General features: G+C 32.3%; 3 protein-coding genes across 3 annotated transcripts; all 3 read left to right on the forward strand.

Moving 5' to 3' along the window:
* Positions 1 to 3,801: 3,801 nt before the first annotated feature.
* LOC123720926 (aminoacylase-1-like) lies at positions 3,802 to 8,744 on the forward strand. Its single transcript, XM_045678684.1, has 9 exons — positions 3,802 to 4,003; positions 4,276 to 4,448; positions 4,919 to 5,090; positions 5,254 to 5,397; positions 5,704 to 5,780; positions 5,928 to 6,038; positions 6,472 to 6,567; positions 8,151 to 8,284; positions 8,477 to 8,744. Exons 1-9 carry the CDS (start codon positions 3,850 to 3,852, stop codon positions 8,739 to 8,741), a joined length of 1,326 nt encoding a protein of 441 aa, XP_045534640.1. The 5' UTR covers positions 3,802 to 3,849; the 3' UTR covers positions 8,742 to 8,744.
* Positions 8,745 to 11,709: 2,965 nt separating this feature from the next.
* Positions 11,710 to 16,046, forward strand: LOC106714888 (aminoacylase-1-like). The gene is made up of 9 exons (XM_045678685.1): positions 11,710 to 11,954; positions 12,453 to 12,625; positions 13,095 to 13,266; positions 13,444 to 13,587; positions 13,901 to 13,977; positions 14,104 to 14,214; positions 14,980 to 15,075; positions 15,330 to 15,463; positions 15,710 to 16,046. Exons 1-9 carry the CDS (start codon positions 11,801 to 11,803, stop codon positions 15,969 to 15,971), a joined length of 1,323 nt encoding a protein of 440 aa, XP_045534641.1. The 5' UTR covers positions 11,710 to 11,800; the 3' UTR covers positions 15,972 to 16,046.
* A 1,851-nt stretch (positions 16,047 to 17,897) lies between these two features.
* On the forward strand, positions 17,898 to 22,117 carry LOC106714916 (aminoacylase-1-like). The gene is made up of 9 exons (XM_014508042.2): positions 17,898 to 18,121; positions 18,445 to 18,617; positions 18,753 to 18,924; positions 19,269 to 19,412; positions 19,721 to 19,797; positions 20,156 to 20,266; positions 20,461 to 20,556; positions 21,104 to 21,240; positions 21,802 to 22,117. The coding sequence occupies exons 1-9, from the start codon at positions 17,971 to 17,973 to the stop codon at positions 22,064 to 22,066; spliced, it is 1,326 nt and encodes a 441-aa protein (XP_014363528.2). The 5' UTR covers positions 17,898 to 17,970; the 3' UTR covers positions 22,067 to 22,117.
* Positions 22,118 to 22,226: the final 109 nt, after the last annotated feature.

Here is a 22,226-nt window from a genome sequence, read left to right on the forward strand (position 1 = left end):
TCTACCTTATAGAGGTTTCTCGCTTATCTAGGTTTGACTGTAAACAAAAAAAAATGTAATTAAAAAGTAGAAGTCAAGAAATCAAAATATCTAGGCCAGTAGTTATTCCGAAATTTTTAATTCTGGCATACCCCTTTCGTTTCTTAATTAAAAACATTAAGTAAAAAGAAATACGTATTTTTGTATATAATCTATTTTCTACTAGACTAATTTCATAGGAAATTTTGTTAAAATTTGCAGCAATGAGGTCAAATGGTTCAATATAAACTACTTTAGAGTCTTTTATATTTTAAGCATATAGAAATTCGTGATTAAGTGAAAATTTTAGGGATCATTAGTATTAGTTTGAGTACATACATACGACTATGTTGATTTTAAGGGAGGCGGTCGCAGCCACTACAAGGAGGACCGCACGTGACGTGATTGCCATAAAAGTGCACTCCACTTTTATCCTAGTCTCAAAGTAAATAATTCTTTTATATCACACGTAATCGCACCAGTAGGTTTAGATAATCTATAAACCATAGGGTTACTTCGGCTGATATAAATAGGTAACTTGCAAATATAGTTGCTACAACAGTATTCAAAGAACGACTTCGTCAGCACAGAATTAAGAAAAAATACTATAATACGCCCGCCTGCATTAGCTACATTGCATTACATACAGATATTCCAATGTTATTAATATGTATAGATACAGAGATTTCTGACGTTTTTGTTTGATTTTTGCTGACTCTTCAGATTTTATAAACAAGAAATCATCGAACGATTTGATATCAGCTATAGTCAGCATCAAAGATGCTTTATTCAGATTATACATTAAAAAATTTTCAAAGTAATTTTCGTAGGTAAAATTTATTTCATTATATCCAGGTTCCAAAGTTCTATAGATTTAATCATTCTTGTTTATTAATATTGTTAACGTGTACAACGTTATATCAGTACATCATTTTTATCGTGTGAATTTCCCACGTATAAACCCTTTATTTAAAAAAATATATTTTATCAAAACAAAGAATATAAAATTTAAAATAGACAGGACACTGTTTCTACAATTGTTAATTTTAAATAAAAACATATGCGCAGTTGACGTGTCGGAAAGGGTGACCCTTGGCGTTGCGTGAGTTAGCAAACACTTGAATAATGCGCTCGTGCCGGCCTATTGTAGGTCCGGTCCTTTATAAGCCCCATTTGAACAGACAATAAAACAATTCTTAAAGCGGTTTTAACGCAACCAACGCCTTTATTTATGTAACATTATTTTACAATTATCAACGATTACTTTTAAAGAAACATTAAAACACTTAACACCTATGGTGTGATTATCTAGGTGTTATATTTCTCAAATTAGTTTTAATGTTATTCTTGAATTTCATTTAGAGTCGTATAACAGTGGTTTCTATACGAATTTGCCTTCACCTTTTGAATGACAACTCATTCAATATGGAGACACCGCACCGCACCCTTCGTTTATCGTCATTAGCGCTTGGTTACGTAAAGCACCGTACTTTACATTGATGTACAAAGATGCGATTTTTCTGTACATATGCATATTTTAGGATAGTAAATTGCTCTGTCAAATAAGGAACTTATTGTTCCTCGGGACATCGTTCGTTGTGAAGTTATTGAGTATATAAAAAATAAAACAGGACTCGTACAATTTTCCGGGATGAAAATTAGTTTATGCGCTATTTCACATTGTAATATAATATATCTAAATGACATATTAACTCAGATTCGTTGAGCCATTTTGGAGTTACCTGGTAAACCACATTCACCTTTTTCGCATTATTGATATTAGTAAGATTTTAGTAGAAATACCGCATCTATTTTTTGTCTTGAGGAGTATTCCGTGTCGGCAGCCGCTTTTACCGGTGCGATGATACACACCTGCAGTGACAAATGAGCACTACGGGCAAAAATCGCGTCGCGCTCGCCTCGCCTCTCTTGCTTGAATTAATTCGTCTTATGGTGTCTCTTAGAGCGTCATTCCCGAATCAAGCATTAGGTATTGTACAGACTGGATAGATCTTTTAAATGTATAATGCTATAATCAGTGTTAAAATATGGGGTAATCAATTTATCCTTTACAATGTAAAATTACAAATGTAATTTGAAATGTTTAGAAGAGAATTGATTTAGCTATTATGTAGCAAATTAAACTGCATAATACGATGCAAAAAACCAATTCAGAACGCTTTGCGTGGCATAAAATTATTAAATATTATTGTTTTGGTTATCATATTAATACATATGGAAAATATTTTTTAAAAGGTAATTTGAAAATAAGCTGAAAACCACCACAAAGTATGATTTTCTGATTATTTAATTATTTTTTTCACTGCAAAATGAATCTTTTTAAATTTCACAAATATAGATCTATTTCAGCGTATTTAAGTAGGTAGCGATTACTATTAATCTTTTATTTATATTAAACTAGGTGTCAACTCCGTTCAAGCGGCATTAAATAAAACTCTGTAAATAGCCTATGTATTCTTCCAGACTATGTTCCACATCTGTGCCAAATTTCATCAAGATCCGTTGAGTCGTTCCGGAGATACCTTCAAACAAACTTATAATATTAGATTAAAAAAAATTAAAACATGATCCTGTCTAAACATAAGTAGGTCACTCTGAGCGTAGCTGGCACTTAGTAGCCCGCGGCACTCTGATTTATGTTTGAGCGACATCGAGTCGCGACAATTTATTTCAATTAACGCTTTACCGCTGGAGGCCACGTTAAAATTGAAAAAGTGGCGAATGAGCAAAACAAACTAGAAATACACATTCAGTTTAGATGCTTTAGTTCGAAAACCTATTCTAATATAATTTTTGTTAAAATAACATGTTAAGGCTTAGACTTTATCTCATAATTAGTTTCGTGCAGGTTGTTTCTGTCCATGACTCTATCAAATGGGTTTGGTAACTCTTTACTTTGCTAATTGGAACACTATTACAGATAAAAAATAAAACAAAATGCAAATTCGCCTGACTACATTTGTCTGTATACTCCTGACTATATTTGTCAGTTGTCAAAATCTAGGTTTAAATAATGTTGTGCTATTTAATTGCTTCAAAGAAAATGGTAATAAATACTGTGGTCTAAATGTTTTTCCATGATTGCGTTAAACGGTTTGCTTTGTGAATCCCGATTATACCATCGAATTCATTTGCTCGTTAAAAGCGTGACTATTCTCAAATCCGACGCTCGGCAAACAGGAGCGACCGCTCGCGAAAAAGTCCTTTTAAAAATGTTGCGGCACGTACGGGAAGGAGGACGTCCATTACTGCAAAGTGCCGCTTGTTGATTTACAGATTTAGAACAAGGCGAAAATTATTTTTTATTAGACTTATGGTAACCGGTTATAATGGGCTAGAATAGGTCAGAAAGTACAAACGTATTGGTAATATGGTAATATGGTTTATTGGTAATATGTAGAGCATGAATTATTTTCATAACGCATTAAATTGATAAATAAGATAAAATCTATAGAGTTATGGTCGCATTTCATTTTATTCTTTATTTTATTGGGATAGCGTGTATTCAAATTAAAAGTATATTCTGTGTGAACAATTAAAAATTTAAATTGTTAATTGGTATATAGCTTGCAACAAAGTTATCAATTGTTATGTAACTTACCAGTTTTTTATCCTGAAATAAATAAAAATAAAAATTTATTCATCAATTATTCATAGATACATTTTAATTACTTAACTTATCATGTAATAATAATGCATGTATATAATGCGGAGACTTGCCATCGTATCCCTTTTAAATTCATTACCTTTGCACAGTCGCGAAAAACTTTGTTTTATTTTTGGTATACGATATTTCGGATCTAAAGAAACATGTTTAAAGATATCAGAATACTGCTATGGTTCTGTGTCATACATGTTCTGAACATTAAGTCGTCACCTTCGTGCCAGAAGTATCTATGTACGCCCGAAGTGGAAAGATTACGTAACTATATAAACATAAGAACTACGAAAGATCGAGATTTAAGTAAGTAAGCATTTGTTTCTGGTTAGTAGGCTCTTGTAAAATATACTATCAGCTCACTGCGGGCGAGGTTCCCGACGATAGCATAATAATTATATAAGTATAACATATAACATATAACATATAACATAGCATATAACTTTAACTGTGTCAAATTTCACGATCTCGTCAATTTCCTTAAAAAAAACACTTTTCATAAACACAAAAGTTTCGATTTCCGTATAACTATAGTAGTATATGCAATGGAAACAAATATCAAGATGGTTTTATTCCAGGACCAGCTGTAGATTATTTAAAAAGGTTAGGAGCAGCACAAGGTGTGGAAGTAACCGTGGTTGAGACAAAGCCGAACAAACCTATAGTAATATTTAAATGGCCGGGGAAGGATCCTACACTAAGCAGTATCGCCCTTCTTTCTTACATTGACGTCAACTTTGCTTGTTATGAGGTATTTAGTTTATCTAAGATTTATTATTGTTACATCATTTTTATCGCTACCTTATTTCTAAATTTAAATTTCAGTTCCAAGTTTTGTTTCCAAAACATAAAAAAAGTTATTGCGAACAAATGTATCATAGATTCCAGTATTTTTTTATACTTATTAAGCAAAAATAAGAATTGTGAATTCTGAAATAATTATCACTTACCGTGGGTTTATGAGCCCAATATCTCCGTTTATGGCCAATTCGCCGGGATGGGGTATAGTATGTTTTATACACAGATTTTGATCTAAGAAACCAACGGTTAACCTTTCATTTTCTACTATTAAAATAACAAGGAATGTAGATGAATATAACGAGGCTCCTTACTTAGAGTCAGACCCTTTTGAAAAAGTACTGGAGTTTTATTTTTTAATTAGCATAAATATCTGCAAATAAGCATAAAATTAATTGTAATTATGTTATAATGTATTTTTAGGACGGTTGGATATATCCTCCTTTCTCCGGAGAAATAAATAATAATTGTGAAATTGTAGGACGAGGGACTCAAAGCCAAAAATCCTTATCATTACAACATTATGAGGCTCTAAGTCGATTGAAACAAAACAATGAAACTCTACTTAGAACTGTCTATATGATATTAACGTCCGGTTTGTATTAAAATCTTCCTAATGAATTAGCTTTTGAATAAGGAAAGGAAAATAATAATAAAAACGATTTACTCGAAACTATGAGAAGTGAAAGGGAAAATATTACATAATATGCCAACATTGCGTAGGTAAAAGGGCAGACGATTAAAATGTTATATTTCAGATCAAACAACACCTCGGGATAACGTACAAATGTTTTTTAAAACTAAAACATTCCAAGAGATGAATGTAGGCTTTGCATTGGGTGTGGGAGGTCCGAGCCCTAAGAGGGAAATCTACTTGTATAATGAATTTAAAACAAAATATGGTTTGTATATTATGTATACTGCTTATATACTATATTAATATTTGTATTTTAAAAATTACGGAAAATCTAAGTAAACTTTATAATTCTATCAATATTCGAAACTTGCATAATGCGTACATATCTAAATGAAGTTCTATTAGATATTGGATTTAAGGTTGCTTTAGATTTTCACTGATCGCCACAAAGTATTAAAAGTTGATATGTTTAATAATTTTAATTAGTATTACTTTATTTTTGTTCATTTGGTATAAAACACATTAACTTATAAGACCACTGCGATTAGTTAACCTAAATATTTTCTTACAGTTATACGAGTGGATTGCTATGGGCAGTCTACATCTAGTGCATTTTTATCTAATATAAACAGTACGGCTTTAGGAGTGGTACGTATTAATTTAGTTTTAAAAACTATTATATGTGACATGTTCTAACACAGAATAAGACTAAAAATGCATCAGAAATACATAACTACACAAAATAGTTAAAACAGTTAACAACAAATTAGATATAACATTTAAAATTGTTTTTAGTGTCAAAATGTGTACAATTCTTACAACCAATATAGAGAAGAACAATACAGACTTTCACTAAGAAGTAACGATTTCGGAGATTATACAGTAATCAACTTTGTAGGAGGACAGGTGAGTATGTACTAAATTTATATATCATAACAGGGATATTTTATGCGAGAGATATATCTAACAAGCGAGCTATTTACTACCACAGTGGAATTACACAAACAAGCAAACGGCCTCTTGAATTAGCGAAGCGACGGCTACCCATAGACATCCGCAATTGCACATGCCTTGCCTACCTTTAAACCGACGGAGGGAGGAAGTTACAGGAAGAGAATATTTACCCTTATCATGCATCCCTACCTCCCTCAAATCCACTTTCCTTCCTATCCTTTTCTTGTAAGATTTTTTTTTTAATTTTACGCTGACGAATTCGAGAGCGACCGCTAGTAATACAATAAAACTTTACTATGCTATATTTCACTTTTAGGTATTTTCCGATGGTTGGTAATCCTAGATTTTGCTTCTTTTATTGAAATTAAAAACATTATTTTTCCAGAACCTCGTAGAATACAATGTAGTGCCAGCGCACGTGGTAGTCTACTACTCCGCCTACTTGGCTTTTGATACCACAGTCGATGACTTCATCGAATTAGTAAGTTTGACTTTTAAATATATGTTTTATCAGTTTGTATAAATTATTATATCTATTATAGATCTAAAATTATTGAATTCAACAGCTTCATTTCACGTAAAATTAGCTAGCAACCTACGACGTCTTTAGCAGAGCCAAATCTACAGTCATTTTTTGCAATATTGCATAATATGAATTTATATATTATTTATTATACGTTCCCTAAATTTTACCCAATTTGTATAGGTATCCTAGTCAATTCGTTTATTTTTTCGCGTTATTCAATACAACACAGGTACCAGAGCTGGGCATTAACTCGTTAATCCGTTAATCGTTAATTAACGAAGTTAACATTTTGCTTAACGGATTAACTTTTAAGTTAACTTCAAAAAGTGTTAACGCTTTTGTTAACTTCCGTTAAACTCAACTTCCGTTAATAAAAGTCCGTTAATCTTTAAATTAGAAACTTTGAGACGTGCTGTTATTTTGTTTAAATTACGCGCCACGCCACGCTCGTAAGTTCAGCTATGTAGGGCGACTGTCGGCGACTCGAATGGTGAACGAACGAGTTGATAATTGATATAATATGTGAAGTTCGCGTGCAAGTGTATGCATCAGAGCGTCCGGGAAAGACGTGACCAACAGAACAAAATCAAAAGAAGGTTCGAAGTAGTATATTTCATTACGAGTATATAAAAGCAAGAGTATGTAATAGCCACCATTCCGAACGCTCTTCGTCCCTGTAATACGAAACTTTTTGAGCAACTGTATTAAAACACTTTTTTACTCGTGCTTTTTCTTTAGCTTTTCTGAACTTGTCTTTCCCAACTGTCAAAATAATGTTTGTTAAAAAGAATAACCAACCACGAAGTTTTTACAAAAAAAAAAAATCATTGAAGTTTTTATGATTCATGCAAATATTTCTAAAAAGAAGCTTCTAATTTGTTACAATATCAGATTTAATGATTTGATTCAATGAATTAGGTTAGGTTTCATTTTATTTCATCTCATTAAATTTCATTTTCATTTCATATGAATAAAAATAATCTATTGAAGACTTGGTTGTTTGGGCATAGTTCCCTTTGCCTACCCAGAATGGGTGAAAAAAACAAAAAATCTCTGTTTGTATTCTTTTACGGTTGGCATTTTTCAAACATTTTAGTTGAGTTTATTGTGTTTTTAATATTCTATTGAATTGCTTCATTTTTTCGCAACTGTATCAAAAATAGTTGTTTAGTACACGTGCGAAACTGTTATTACAACTTGTTCCCATTGTCAACCTAGACATTTGTTGGAATTCTTTGCAATGTAAGGCTTTCCGCACTCGTAATGAAATAAACTATAATGCATTCATATTTGTCTCTAATACTAATGTATACATTCTATAAATGTATAGTCAAATTACTATTTTAAACAAGTGTCGCCACATAAGTGTGAAATTAGTATGTATAATTTTGGTATGGTTAACTGTTAACGATTAACTTTAACTTGCGTTAAATTTTCGAGAATTTAACGCTTTAACGATTAACGAAGTTAATTTTTTTATTAACGAATTAACGATTAACGAAGTTAACTTTTCGATTAACTGTGCCCACCTGTGACAGGTACGTGGTTGGGTATCAGCTGCGGGTGAAAACATAACAGTCAGTTCAATCGTCAAGGAAAAGGGTATTTACTACACCAAGACTGACGCCAGTAACCCTTACTATGTTGCATTAAAAGAAGCTTTCAATGAACTGTGAGTATATAAAGTTAACATGTTTAGTGTCACCGACTCGCTCTACTCGACATAAACTTGCAAAAAACCGTAATGACATTGTACGTGTTAATACAGATAATTTATACGATAATATTATATAATATCTACATTAAAGGACTGTCTACTATTAAATGTGTGACACTTACAATAGTATTTGTTTATGATTTTCAGAGATATATGTTTTCAAGTTCGGGCGTCAGCAACTACGTCGGACACGACATATTTGGTAAACACCGGTATACCTGCCTTCGGATTATTTCCAGTACTGAACACGCCACTGCTGGTCAGCGCAGTCAATGAACGGTTATCATTACGCAGTTATTTGGAAGGAATAAGGATCTTGGAAGTTGTGATCTCGCGTCTTGCTAACATAGCCGACAATAAAGTTGGCGATGATCCGCGGAAGTACTTAATTTTATCGAAATCTAATCAGTAAGCAGCTTTGACATTTCGAATGTTAAATAATCAATGTAATTATTCAATAATATAACATCATTAATTATATTTTAATTATTTGTTATAAATTATTATTATTATTTATTAATTATTCAACTTTATTCAATAAAACAATAATCACAGTTAAATAATTTAATGAATATGACGAAATTACCTTTGTGTTTTATTTAAATTTTCGCCTATTGCTTTTCGTCTGAGTGGTTTGGAAGATGTATAGTCAAAAAATTAAATTCCCTTCTCATTTAGGATCGAATATCGCACACCAAGTTGGCACAATAAGAGATACAATTTAGCGTGTATGTACATGATGCTATGACAAATTTCAACCGCGGCTCCGTCCGCGCGGAATAAAAAAAATGCACACAAGATAAAAAAGTTCCTATGTCCGTCTCCTAGTTCTAAGCTTCAATTTTCAGCTAAATCCGTTCGACCGATCTTAAGTTATAAATAGTGAAACTAACACAACTTTCTTTTATATATATATATATACAGAGCTGGGCATTAACTCGTTAATCCGTTAATCGTTAATTAACGAAGTTAACATTTTGCTTAACGGATTAACTTTTAAGTTAACTTAAAAAATTGTTAACGCTTTTGTTAACTTGCGTTAAACTCAACTTCCGTTAATAAAAGTCCGTTAATCGTTAAATTAGAAACTTGGAGACGTGCCGTCATTTTCTTTAAGTTACGTGCCACGCCACGCTCGTAAGTTCAACTATGTCGGGCGACTGTCGGCGACTCGAATGGTGAACGAACGAGTTGATAATTGATATATGTGAAGTTCGCGTGCAAGTGTGATGCATCAGAGCGTCCGGGAAAGACGTGACCAACAGGAAAAAATCAAAATAAGGTTCGAAATAGTATATTTCATAACGAGTCTATAAAAGCAAGAGTATGTAATAGCCCACATTCCGAACGCTCTTCGTCTCTACAATACGCCACTTTTTGAGCAACTGTATTAAAACACTATTTTACTCGTGCTTTTTCTTAAGCTTTTCCAAACTCGTGCGTTCTCTTTCCCAACTGTCAAAATAATGTCTATTAAAAAGAAAAAAACAACCACGAAGTTTTTACAAAAAAAATATAATTGAAGTTTTTATGATTCATGCAAATATTTCTAAAAAGAAGCTCCTAATTTGTTACAATATCAGATTTAATGATTTGATTCACTGAATTAGGTAAGGTTTCATTTTGTTTCATCTCATTAAATTTCATTTTCATTTCATATCAATAAAAATAATCTACTGAAGACCTGGCCGTTTGGGCATAGTTCCCTTTTCCCCAGAATGGGTGAAGAAAACAAAAAAAATATATCTGTTTGTATTCTTTTACGGTTGGCGTCATTTATCCAAAAATTTATTGAGTTGAGTTTATTGTGTTTTTATTAGTCTTTTAAATTGCTTAATTTTTTCGCAACTATATTAAAAGTTGTAAGTATTAGTTGTTTAGTACACGTGCGGAACTGTCATTACAACTTGTTCCAACTGTCAAGCCTCACCTTCGGCTGCGCCTCGGCTCGGGTCGCTCGGGTAGACATTTGTCGGAACTCTTTGCAATGACAGGCTTTCCGCACTCGTAATGAAATATACTATAATGCATTCATACTTATCTCTAATACTAATGTGTTATAGAATTTTTAGTCAAATTAATATTTTAAACAAGTGTCACCACAATAAGTGTGAAATTAGTATGAATAACTTTGGTATGGTTAACTGTTAACGATTAACTTTAACTTGCGTTAAGTTTTCGAGAATTTAACGCTTTAACGATTAACGAAGTTAATTTTTTAATTAACGAATTAACGATTAACGAAGTTAACATTTCGATTAACTGTGCCCACCTGTGTATATATATATATATATAGATATGCTGCTGAACTCAACTGAACTAAAAGTACTGTTTTAACTTCGAGACATTTCAAATCATAGGCTGCCGACAAATTCTTATTGAACCAAATGATTAAAGTAAATTTCATATTAATTCTTAACATGCAAAGAAACATTTATCTTTTTATTTGATCAAATGAAAAAAAAAATAGATTTGTAGTAATTATTGATCAAAACAGATACAAAACTTTCAAAATATTGTTTTTTTTTAATGAAAGAGAGAAAAAAAATGCCAATCGCTACTTAAAACACGATAACGTAATAGATTTTTTTAGGCAAAAATAGAGCAAGCAGATAATGCTTAGACCATTTTTATTTTAATATCACTTTAATTTATTACTAACCTTAAAATATACTATTTACTAATGGTCGTAGAAATAGGTAAGATCACCAAAAAAAAATGTAAGATCCATAGACATAATATATAGGTAGATATTATAAGTAGCGGTTATACAACGGGTTTAAGCGTGCTCCGATATCCACAGTACTATAGTTAAATTGTAATAAATTCTATGCGTGGTTTACATTATGCCAGTACAGTAGGATAGTATGGGCTCTCTGGCGACTGTTAGTATTTAAAATATGCCATATATCCCAGCGCTGATTTTGAGCACTACTGTCCTACTGTACTGGCATAATGTAAACCAGGCATGTTTAAAATCAACATGGAAACAAACGACATTAAGTCTAATTCAATTGTATCAATATAAATATTCACCAAGTTTCCCTATCTCTATTTTTTCCTAAAAAATTAACTTTTATATTGATTAACACATTTATATTTATTATAAAATAAAGAATAATAATGATCAAATTAAGTAAATATTAAAATTAGATAGTGAAGTCAATTTACCATTTTAATTTACTTGGAATTTAAATTATTATAATTATGAACTAATTGGCTAGGTGCGTGAGATATCAAGTATAAAATACCAGTTCTTATCCAGACATAGGTGTGTTTAGGAACTTTGCATAATGTTATAAGATAAATTATATTTATGTATAATTGCATTACCATATTCTTTACATGTATATAATGCATGTATTTAATACGGAGACTTGCCATCGTATCCCTTTTAAATTCATTACCTTTGCACACTCGCGAAAAACTTTGTTTTATTTTTGGTATACGATATTTCGGATCTAAAGAAACATGTTTAAAGATATCAGAATACTGCTATGGTTCTGTGTCGTACATGTTCTGTACATTAAGGCGTCACCTTCGTGCCAGAAGTATGTATGTACGCCCGAAGTGGAAAGATTGCGTAACTATATAAACATAAGAACTACGAAAGATCAAGATTTAAGTAAGTAAGCATCTGTTTCTGGTTAATAGGCCCCTGTAAAATATACTATCAGTTGACTGTGAGCGAGGTTCCCGGCATAATAATTATATTATATTTAATATAAATTGTAGTCGCCCATTAGTCGAAATTTGACCATCTTACTAATATTATGATTGCGAAAGTTTGGATGTAAGGATATATATTTGTTAGAAGGTATCTCCAGAACGGCTGCATGGATCTGGACGAAATTCATGAAGTTGAATAAATCTGGTACAAATGTAGATCACTGTCTGGAAGAATGCACAGGGTACTTGAAATGCTAGTAATTGATAGTCAAATAGTTTTTTAATAAGTAAAACTTTATGCAATTCTTCTTTCCATTAACTTTATCTGTGTCAAATTTCACGATCTCGTCAATTTCCTTAAAAACCCACTTTTTATAAACACAAAATTTTCGATTTCCGTATAAATATAGAGTAGTTCATGTAATGGAAAAATATCAAGATGGTTTTATTTCAGAACCAGCTGTAGATTATTTAAAAAGGTTAGGAGCAGCACAAGGTGTGGAAGTAACCGTGGTTGAGGCAAAGCCGAATAAACCTATAGTAATATTTAAATGGCCGGGGAAGGATCCTACACTAAGCAGTATCGCCCTTCTTTCTTATATTGACGTCAACTTTGCTTGTTATGAGGTATTTAGTTTATCTAAGATTTATAATTATTACATTATTTTACCCTATCAGTGGATACGATTTACGATGACGACGATTACTTGCTTGTTTTTTATCATTATCTTATTTGTAAATTTTAATTTTAGTTTCAAGTTATGTTTCCAAAATATGAAAAGCTATTGCGAACAAATATATCATAGAGTGCATTCCAGTATATTTTTACTTATTAAGCAATAATGAAAATTTTGAGCCCAAAATCACCGTTTAGTTCATATTGTTATCTTGTTTTGTCAAAGATAATGACGATATGTTTTATACAGAGATTTTGATCTCAGAAACCACCATTTTCTACTATTAAAATAACAAGGAATCTAGACGAACATAATGAGGACGCTTATTTAGTCAGACCATTTTGAAAAATTCTGGGTTTTTTTAATTAGGATAAATAACTGTTTAAATTAATTGTAATAATGTTACATTGTTTTTTTAGGACGGTTGGATATACCCTCCTTTTTCTGGAGAAATAAAAGATAATTGTGAAATTGTAGGACGAGGGACTCAAGGCCAAAAATGCTTATCATTACTACATTATGAGGCTCTAAGTCGATTAAAACAAAACAATGAAACTCTACTTCGGACTGTCTATATGGTATTAACGTCCGGTATGTATTAACATCTTTCTAAAGAATCAGCTTTTTAACTAGGAAAAGAAAATAATAATAAACACTATGTATGTGTAAGGAGAGATAGGGATATGTAGGCCTGAGAAGGGAAGATATGAGACTATGGCAACATTACGTAAGTAAAAAGGGGAGACGATAAAAAATGTTTTATTTCAGATCAAATAACACCACGGAATAACGTACAAATGTTTTTTAAAACTAAAACATTCCAAGAGATGAATGTAGGCTTTGCATTGGGTGAGGGAGGTCCGAGCCCTAAGAGGGAAATCTATTTGTATAATGAATTTAAAACAAAGTACGGTAAGTATATATGTACATATGTTTACTACTTATATACTACTACTATTAATATTTGTATTTTAAACGTTAAGGAAAATCTAAGATTGTATGCAGTAAACTTTATAATTCTGTCACTATTCAAAGCTTGAATAAAGCAAACATTTCAAAATGAAGTTCTATTAGATTTTGCATTTAGAGTTGCTTTAGATTTTCACTGATACATCACAAAGTACAGTTAGATCCGTATTAATTTATTTTTTTCTTTTGAACTAAAAGGCATTAACTTTTAAGGCCAGTGTGCAGGTGATTGGTTAACCGAAATATTTTCTTTCAGTAATACGAGTGGATTGCTATGGGCAGTCAACATCTAGTGCATTTCTATCTAATGTTAACAGTACGGCTTTAGGAGTGGTACGTATTAATTTAATAAAAAAAAAAATTATATGTGACATGTTCTAAAACAAAATGTAACGATGGTACACAAAATAGTTAAAATAGATAATAACAAATTAGATATAACCTTTAAAATTATTTTAGTGTGAAAATTTCTACAATTATTACAACCAATACAGAGAAAAACAATACAAGCTTTCACTACGAAGTAAGGATTCCGGAGATTACACAGTAATCAACTTTGTAGGAGGACAGGTGAGTATGCACTAAATTTATAAATATCATAGTAAGCCTTTTTAAAGCGGGAGATAGATCCAAACCAAAAACTAGTGCGCTGTTTACTACCACAGTGGAATTATACAAGCAAGTAAGCGGCAACTTGAATTCGCAGAAATACTCGTAGAATCGAAGCGACGCGACTGTTACCCATAGGCAACCGCAATTGCACAATACCTTTAATCTGACTGAGGAAGGAACACACGGGAAGAGAATATTTTTCCTTACTTTGAATCCCCACCTCCGTTAAATCCACTTCCCCTTCACATACCTTCCTTGTAGGAAAAGGGTGGGAAGAGAAAAACGAGTAAAATCAAGCCTCAGGCACACACACTCATCAAGCGAAACGCGAAATTACTTAGACATCACGCCTATCTTCTGTGCTGCTACTTTTTTTAAATTCTGCGCTGACGAATTCGAGGGCGACCGCTAGTAATACAATAAAACTCTGCTTTGTTATTTTTCACTTTGGATAGTTATGTTTAATGGTATTTTTCGATGACTTTCTATCGTAGCTTATTTGCTTCTTATATTGAAACTAGCTGTCGCCCGCGACTCCGTCTGCGCGCAGTTAAAAAAAAAGTTAATAGGGGTATGAAAAATAGATAGTAGCCGATTCTCAGACATACTAAATACGCATATAAAATTTGGTAAAAATCGGTAAAGCCGTTTCGGAGGAGTACGGTAACTAACATTGTGACATGGAAATTTTATATATTAGATGAAAAAACATTATTGTTCCAGAACCTCGTAGAATACAACGCAGTGCCAGCGCACGTAGTAGTCTACTACTCCGCCTACTTGGCTTTTGATACCTCAGTCGATGACTTCATTGAATTAGTAAGTTTGACTTTTAAATATACATTTTATACAATCTATTATACCTATAATAGATCTAAAATTATTTAATTCAACAGCTTCATTTCACCCAAAATTAGCTGTCATCACCTACAACGTCTTTAGCGAAAATCTAGAGTCGACTTATTGCAATATTGCTTATGAACTTAAATATTATTTTACGTTCCCCAAATTAGACCCAATTTTAATCAGTATCCCAATTGAATCATTTTTTCCCGTTATACAATACGACACAGGTACGTGGTTGGGTATCGGCTGCAGGTGGAAACATAACATTAAGTTCAATCGTCAAGGAAAAGGGTATTTACTACACTAAGACTGACGCCAGTAACCCTTACTATGTTGCATTAAAAGAAGCTTTCAATGAACTGTGAGTATATAAAGTTAACATGTTAAGTGTCACTGACTCACTCAGTTCACATTGACCTGCAAAAAATTGTACGTGTAAATACAAATAATCCATAAACATTTTTCACACCACAGACGTTTGATGGTCGGTAAGGGATTCCTCATTGATTTCGTATGATACATTAAAGACATATGATACATACATTAGATTAAAGGACTGCCTACTATTAAACGTGTGCCAGTTATTATATTTGTTTATAATTTTCAGGGATATATCTTTTCGAGTTCGGGCGTCAATATTGTCGGACACGACATATTTGGTAAACACCGGTATACCTGCCTTCGGATTGTTCCCAGTACTGAACACACCACTGCTGGTCAATGCAGTCAATGAACGGTTATCATTACGCAGTTACTTGGAAGGAATACGGATCTTGGAAGTTGTGATCTCGCGTCTGGCTAACATAGCCGACAACAAAGTTGGCGATAATCCGCGGAAGTACTTAATTTTATCGAAATCTAATAAGTAATTAGATTTGACGTTTCGAATGTTAAATAATTAATATCGATGCTATGTAATTATTCAACTTTATTCAATAAAACAATAATCAGAGTTAAACCTTTTAATGAATATGACGAAGTTACCTATGTGTTTTATTTGTATTTTGGTCTGAGTGGTTTAGAAGATATATAGACAAAAAAAAAATTCCCTTCCCATTTAGGATCGAATACCACACATCAAGCTGGCACCTTATTACATTACTCGCTGTCAACCGCGGCTCCGTCCGCGTGGAATAAAAAAAAAAACATAGCCTATGTGTAGTAGCAGCCTATGTGTTCTTCCACCCTATGATCTACATCAACGACAAATTTCATCTAGATCCGTAGAGCCGTTCTGGATTTACCTTCAAACAAACATCCATCTATCCACCCAAACATTCGCATTTATAATATTTATATTATTTATAATATCAAATGACATTTCATCGTAATGCGTAGGAAATCAATGTCCTCTATTGTATTGCATAATTTTTTGAAAATTATAAAAAAATCGAATTGAATCAGTTTTTTGCGTTTTTCGTTGTACCTCGTCTGCGACTAATTTATTTTTTACTGAAATAGTATATCAAAGCTGCAATTTTAACCCTCGGATTTCTTATCTAATGTAATTTGTAACTAATTTGAATTTATTCGCTCGATATTTAAAATATGCACCTGAACTCAACTGAACTGAAAGTACTCTTTTAACTTCGAGACATTTCAAATCATAGGCTGCCGCCAAATTCTTATTGAACCAAATGATTAAAGTAAATTTCATATTAATTTTTTTTTTATGTCATAAGGTGGCAAACGAGCAAACAGCCACCTGGATTCGCCGAAATAGCGAGGCGACCGTTGCCCATAGACATCCGCAAATTCAGATGCGTTGCCTACCTTTAATCAACGGAGAAGGGGACGCACAGAATGAGGATATTTCTCCTTCCTATGCGTCCCCTCTTCCGTCGTCTCTTCTTCTCTAATTCTTAACAAGCCATTCAATATTTATCTTTTTATTTAGTTAAATGAAAAAAAATAGATTTGTGGTAATTATTGATCAAAACAGATACAAAACTTTCAAAATATAGTTTTTTTTAATGAATGAGAGAAATAAAAAAGTGTCAATCGCAACTTAAAACATGATAACGTAATAGATTTTTTTAGGCAAAAATAGAGCAAGTAGATATTGATGGAGACCATTTTTATATTAATATCAATTTAATTTATTACTAACCTTAAAATATACTATTTACTAATGGTCGTAGAAATAGGTAAGATCACCAAAAAAAAATGTAAGATCCATAGACATAATATATAGGTAGATATTATAAGTAGCGGTTATACAACGGGTTTAAGCGTGCTCCGATATCCACAGTACTATAGTTAAATTGTAATAAATTCTATGCGTGGTTTACATTATGCCAGTACAGTAGGATAGTATGGGCTCTCTGGCGACTGTTAGTATTTAAAACATGCCATATATTCCAGCGCTGATTTTGAGCACTAATGTACATGTATCTACAGTAGTACTGGCGTAATGTAAACCAGGCATATTTAAAATCAACATGGAAACAAACGACGTTAAGTCTAATTCAATTGTATCGATAAAAATATTCACCAAGTTTCCCTATCTCTATTTTTTCCTTCATCGTTTTTTGTTTATTTAGAATAATAATGATCAAATTAAGTAAATATTAAAATTAGATAGTGAAGTCAATTTACCATTTTAATTTACTTGGAATTCAAATTATTATAATTATGAACTAATTAGCGTGTGTGCGTGAGTTATCAAATGTAAATTACCAGTTCTTATCCAGACATAGGTATGTTTAAGAACTTTGCATAATGTTATAAGATAATTAAAATTTATGTATAATTGCATTATCGTATTTTTTATATGCATATAGGCGTATATAGCCTGATGTGGCTGTACAACATTCATATTTTGGTGTTTGGTTCTAGAGCATATGTTATTCGTGTATTCTTTGCAGAATGATGAATATAAAGATATTACTGTTGTTTTGTTTTACACATGTCCATATCAGTAGAGCAATAAAGTCCTGCCAGAAGTTAACATGTACACAAGAAATAGAAACACTCCGCGATTACATTAATATCAGAACAACGAGACAAGATGATTTTAGTAAGTATTTATCGTTTTTTGTTTTAAGTGTTTCACTTTGCGTTTCGACTGCATTGCAATTTGTATTATTACATGTAGCAGTCTATGTTTTAAAGATAATGTAAGGGACGAATTACACTTTTACTGTGTGTGGGTCAATGCAGTGAAGTTCTGGGGTTAATAAACGTTCGATGTTATACAATGACCGTTAACTCACACCTGAGGCGTTAATAACCCTTAGTTAGGTTAAATGGCAATTTTCTAGAACATGGAAAAAAACTACATTTGCTTAGACAACAATGTAGATTGTAAAAATATGGGTTTATGAACTAAAATATTTTCAGGGCCAGCGGTAGATTTTTTAAAAAGGTTAGGTGCAGAACAAGGTGTGGAAGTAACGGTGTTCGAGGCTAATTCGAATGATCCTGTAGTCATTATGAAATGGCCGGGGCAGAAACCTGCACTACAAAGTATCGTCCTTCTTTCTCATATTGACGTCAACTCTGCGTGTTATGAGGTATTATTGTTACTGCGAAATTAAATCTACGAAACACCTATAAAATCATATTATCATCAGGATTAGATGTTAAACTATTTTTTTGGATTGGCAGAGAAAATTCTTAGTTAGATGTTTTACTTTTATTGATTTTAGGATGGTTGGACTTATCCGCCGTTCTCTGGGGCGATAAACGATAACTGTGAAATCGTAGGGCGAGGAACTCAAGCTCAAAAATCTTTAACAATACAACATTTTGAAGCACTAAGGCAATTGAGACAAAGCAATGTAACATTGCTACGAACTGTGTATCTAATTGCCACAACAGGTTTGTTAGTGAAATTAATTATGATAAAACGGCTTACTTTTTACTAAGAGGACATCAGCTAGCGGCCCCTTGGTATAAAAAACGACGTAAAGAGTAAAGACATCAGAGGCTCTATCACGAATATTTGCGATATAGGATTTCTTAACTTCAACGACAAAATATGTCAAAATTTGTATGAGATTTGCTGTTGTACAAATTTAATACTTTTGTCGGTAACGTTACGAATACTTTCTTGCAAATTTTCGTGCTGCAAGATGCATTCCCTACCTTTAATGGAGAGACTATAGTTTGTGTTTTGCCACAGACATATTTTGAGTCTTTTTTACTTTTCTTATATATTTCAGATCAAACAGCTGGTTCGAATGGTATAAAACGTTTTATTCAAACTAAGACATTCCAAGACATGAACGTAGGCTTTACATTGGGTGTGGGAGGTCCGTCCGGGGAGCAGGAAATCTTTTTGTACAATAGATTTAAAACACAGTACGGTAAGTTAAAAAGTTTTAAACCACAACTGTTACACATAAAGTAATAGCAAAGCTTTCAAAGTAATAAGACATTTTATCTGAATGAAACTTGCATTACATAAAAGTAACTTAAAACCTTTTTTTAATAATAGACTACTTAGCTCAGCTCATTCTGTATATGTAATAATGCAATATTTAAATACAACTATGTAAAGTCACACTAGTCATCAATAAATACTGTTATTTATTATCAAATTAAGTCTTAAATTACATTACCTAGGAGATTTATAATTAAAGTAATTTACTTAATTAATTTAAATGTGTTTCAGTGATACGCTTAGATTGCTATGGCCAATCTGCAACAAGTGCCATATATCCAAGTTATAATACCACAGCTGCAGAGTTCGTATGTATTGTTTATCTTTGGACTTTACCTTGAGTTTCCACTGTCGATACATTCATATAAAAATATTGTTATCTATAGCATTCTTTTTGGAGAAAATCCAAAGCACCAATAGCCTAATGATTAAGAGTACGGACTACCGATCACGTGGTTATGGGTTTCAATACCGTAATTCGTTTATTGTCTTGAACCATATCGGAATACAAGTTTCCAATTTAACTGGACTGATTAAAATAAATATTAAGTAATTAAAAAATAAAATTGATATATAAGCATGTTTTAGACAATTCTTTTGGCAGTGGAAAGTCACAGTAAGTTTGTACTTATTACAGTTATTGTGATATTTAAATTATTTTTTTAGTGTGGATATGTTTTGCAAGCTTACAATAAATACAGAGAAGAGCAATATAACTTGTCCTTAAAAACAAGAGATTCTGGAGATTATACAGTGGTTAATTACCTTGGGGGACGGGTGAGTGTTTCGATTTTTTTTAATTTTTTTTTTTTTAATTTAATCAATGATATAAAAATATTACATGGATTTAGTTATGGAGATTGGCAAAGTTAATTACGACTTATATTTTCTCTAAGACTTCCTCACTTTGTAAATGCAATAATATTTTTATATAGATTTTTTATTATTAAAATTATCAATTATTTTTTCAGAGTCTCATTGAATACGGTATCATACCAGCGCACTTAGCGGAATACTACGTCGCTGACTTGGCACTTAACACCACTGTAGAAGATTTCATTGAAATAGTAAGAGTTTCTTATGATTAATACCCCATTGACGTTGACATTGACATTGACAAGTTTGCGGCGACTCCGAACGCGCGAAATAAAAAAAACTTAATTAGTAGCCTATGTCTTCTTCCAGACTACATTCGTGTCCAATTTCATCGAGATTCGTTGAGCCGTTCTGGAGATACCTTCTAACAAACAACCATACATACATCTAAACTTTCGCATTTATAATATTAGTAAGTAGCCGTGTCATTCGATTCGGATTACACTTGAGTTAGTCAGTTGGGTTAAGTTATTTATATTTTTATTGACAATTGGCGCTTATACAAGGAAATAAGATATATGACGTACATTATTATATCAGTATATTATTATAACAATATTGCAAGGCTACGTTATGTTCCCCCTAGTTACCCAGAGTTGTAGAATGAAAATTAGGAATTCAGATTATCGTTATGGATTTAATTCAATTTAATTTGTTATATAACTGTCCGATTTTCATTTTTATTTCCATTTGATATTTTTGTAAGATTAAAAATGTGAATTGTTTTCAATAATCCAGGTACGAGATTGGATTTTGGATGCGGGTGGAAATATTACGCCCACTTCAGTCTACAAAGAAGAAGGCGGTAGTTATTACACTAAGACTGACGACAGCAACCCGTACTATGTGGCAATAAAAGAAGCTTTTATTGATCTGTGAGTATACCAAGAGTAATAGATGAGTTGTGTTAATTAAAAACTACTCTGACCACCTTAATACGAATCCTGGATATTGTTTAAGTTGACCGACATTTATTGTATAGGAATAGTTTATCGATAATTGGTTGTGAATGATTGAAAGACTCATGGGGCGGTGTGGTCGAAAGCCCATTTACAGAAGACAGGTTTGGTTTCAAACTTTGATAAAGGTCTGTGTAGTTTAATAAGACATGTTGTGTTGTTTGTTTATTCTATTCTTTGGCGCCTCTTAATCTTTGACAAACCTTTTACGAACTGGTGGGTTAAACCTTAGTGTTATTATGACCTTAGTAGAATAACTAGGATAACACGCTGTACAATCAAATTCCTAAACAAATTATTTGTCAAATGTGATCGACATGTCCATCAAAAATTTCAAGCGGTAAACAATGACGTGTACTATCAAATAATTTATTTACCGATCGCTTAAGTCAAAAGCTAATTAAATGGTGTATTTCATGTTGGATTATTTGCTTTACTTTAGAATACTTACATTATTTTGTTTATTGTATATTTCAGGTGTATTCCATTTCAAATTTTAACCACACCTTCTACGACGGACACGACGTCCATTGTCAAAGTCGGTATTCCTGCCTTTGGATTGACACCGATACGGAACACACAGGTCTTGGTGAATGGAGTTAATGAACGATTGCCGTTGACCACATACTTTGAAGGTTTACGTATCGTGAAAGAGATAGTAACGCGTCTTGCTAATGTACCCAAAGACAAAGTGGCGGATGACCCTTCCACTTATTTAGAGTCAGCTAAATGTAATAAGTAATTATTCAGATGACTGTATGTAAATAAAAAAGGACAAAAAATCATAGGAGAAATAAACAGTATAATCAATTATTATTCTTTTGTATTGAGTTTTAGTTGAATCCATTTACATTAATCACATCTCCTTGGTATTCTTAAGTGTTATTTTTTTAGACATAGTC

The sequence above is a fragment of the Papilio machaon genome, chromosome 7, assembly GCF_912999745.1.
Source record: "Papilio machaon chromosome 7, ilPapMach1.1, whole genome shotgun sequence".
Classification (NCBI taxonomy): Eukaryota; Metazoa; Arthropoda; class Insecta; order Lepidoptera; family Papilionidae; genus Papilio; species Papilio machaon.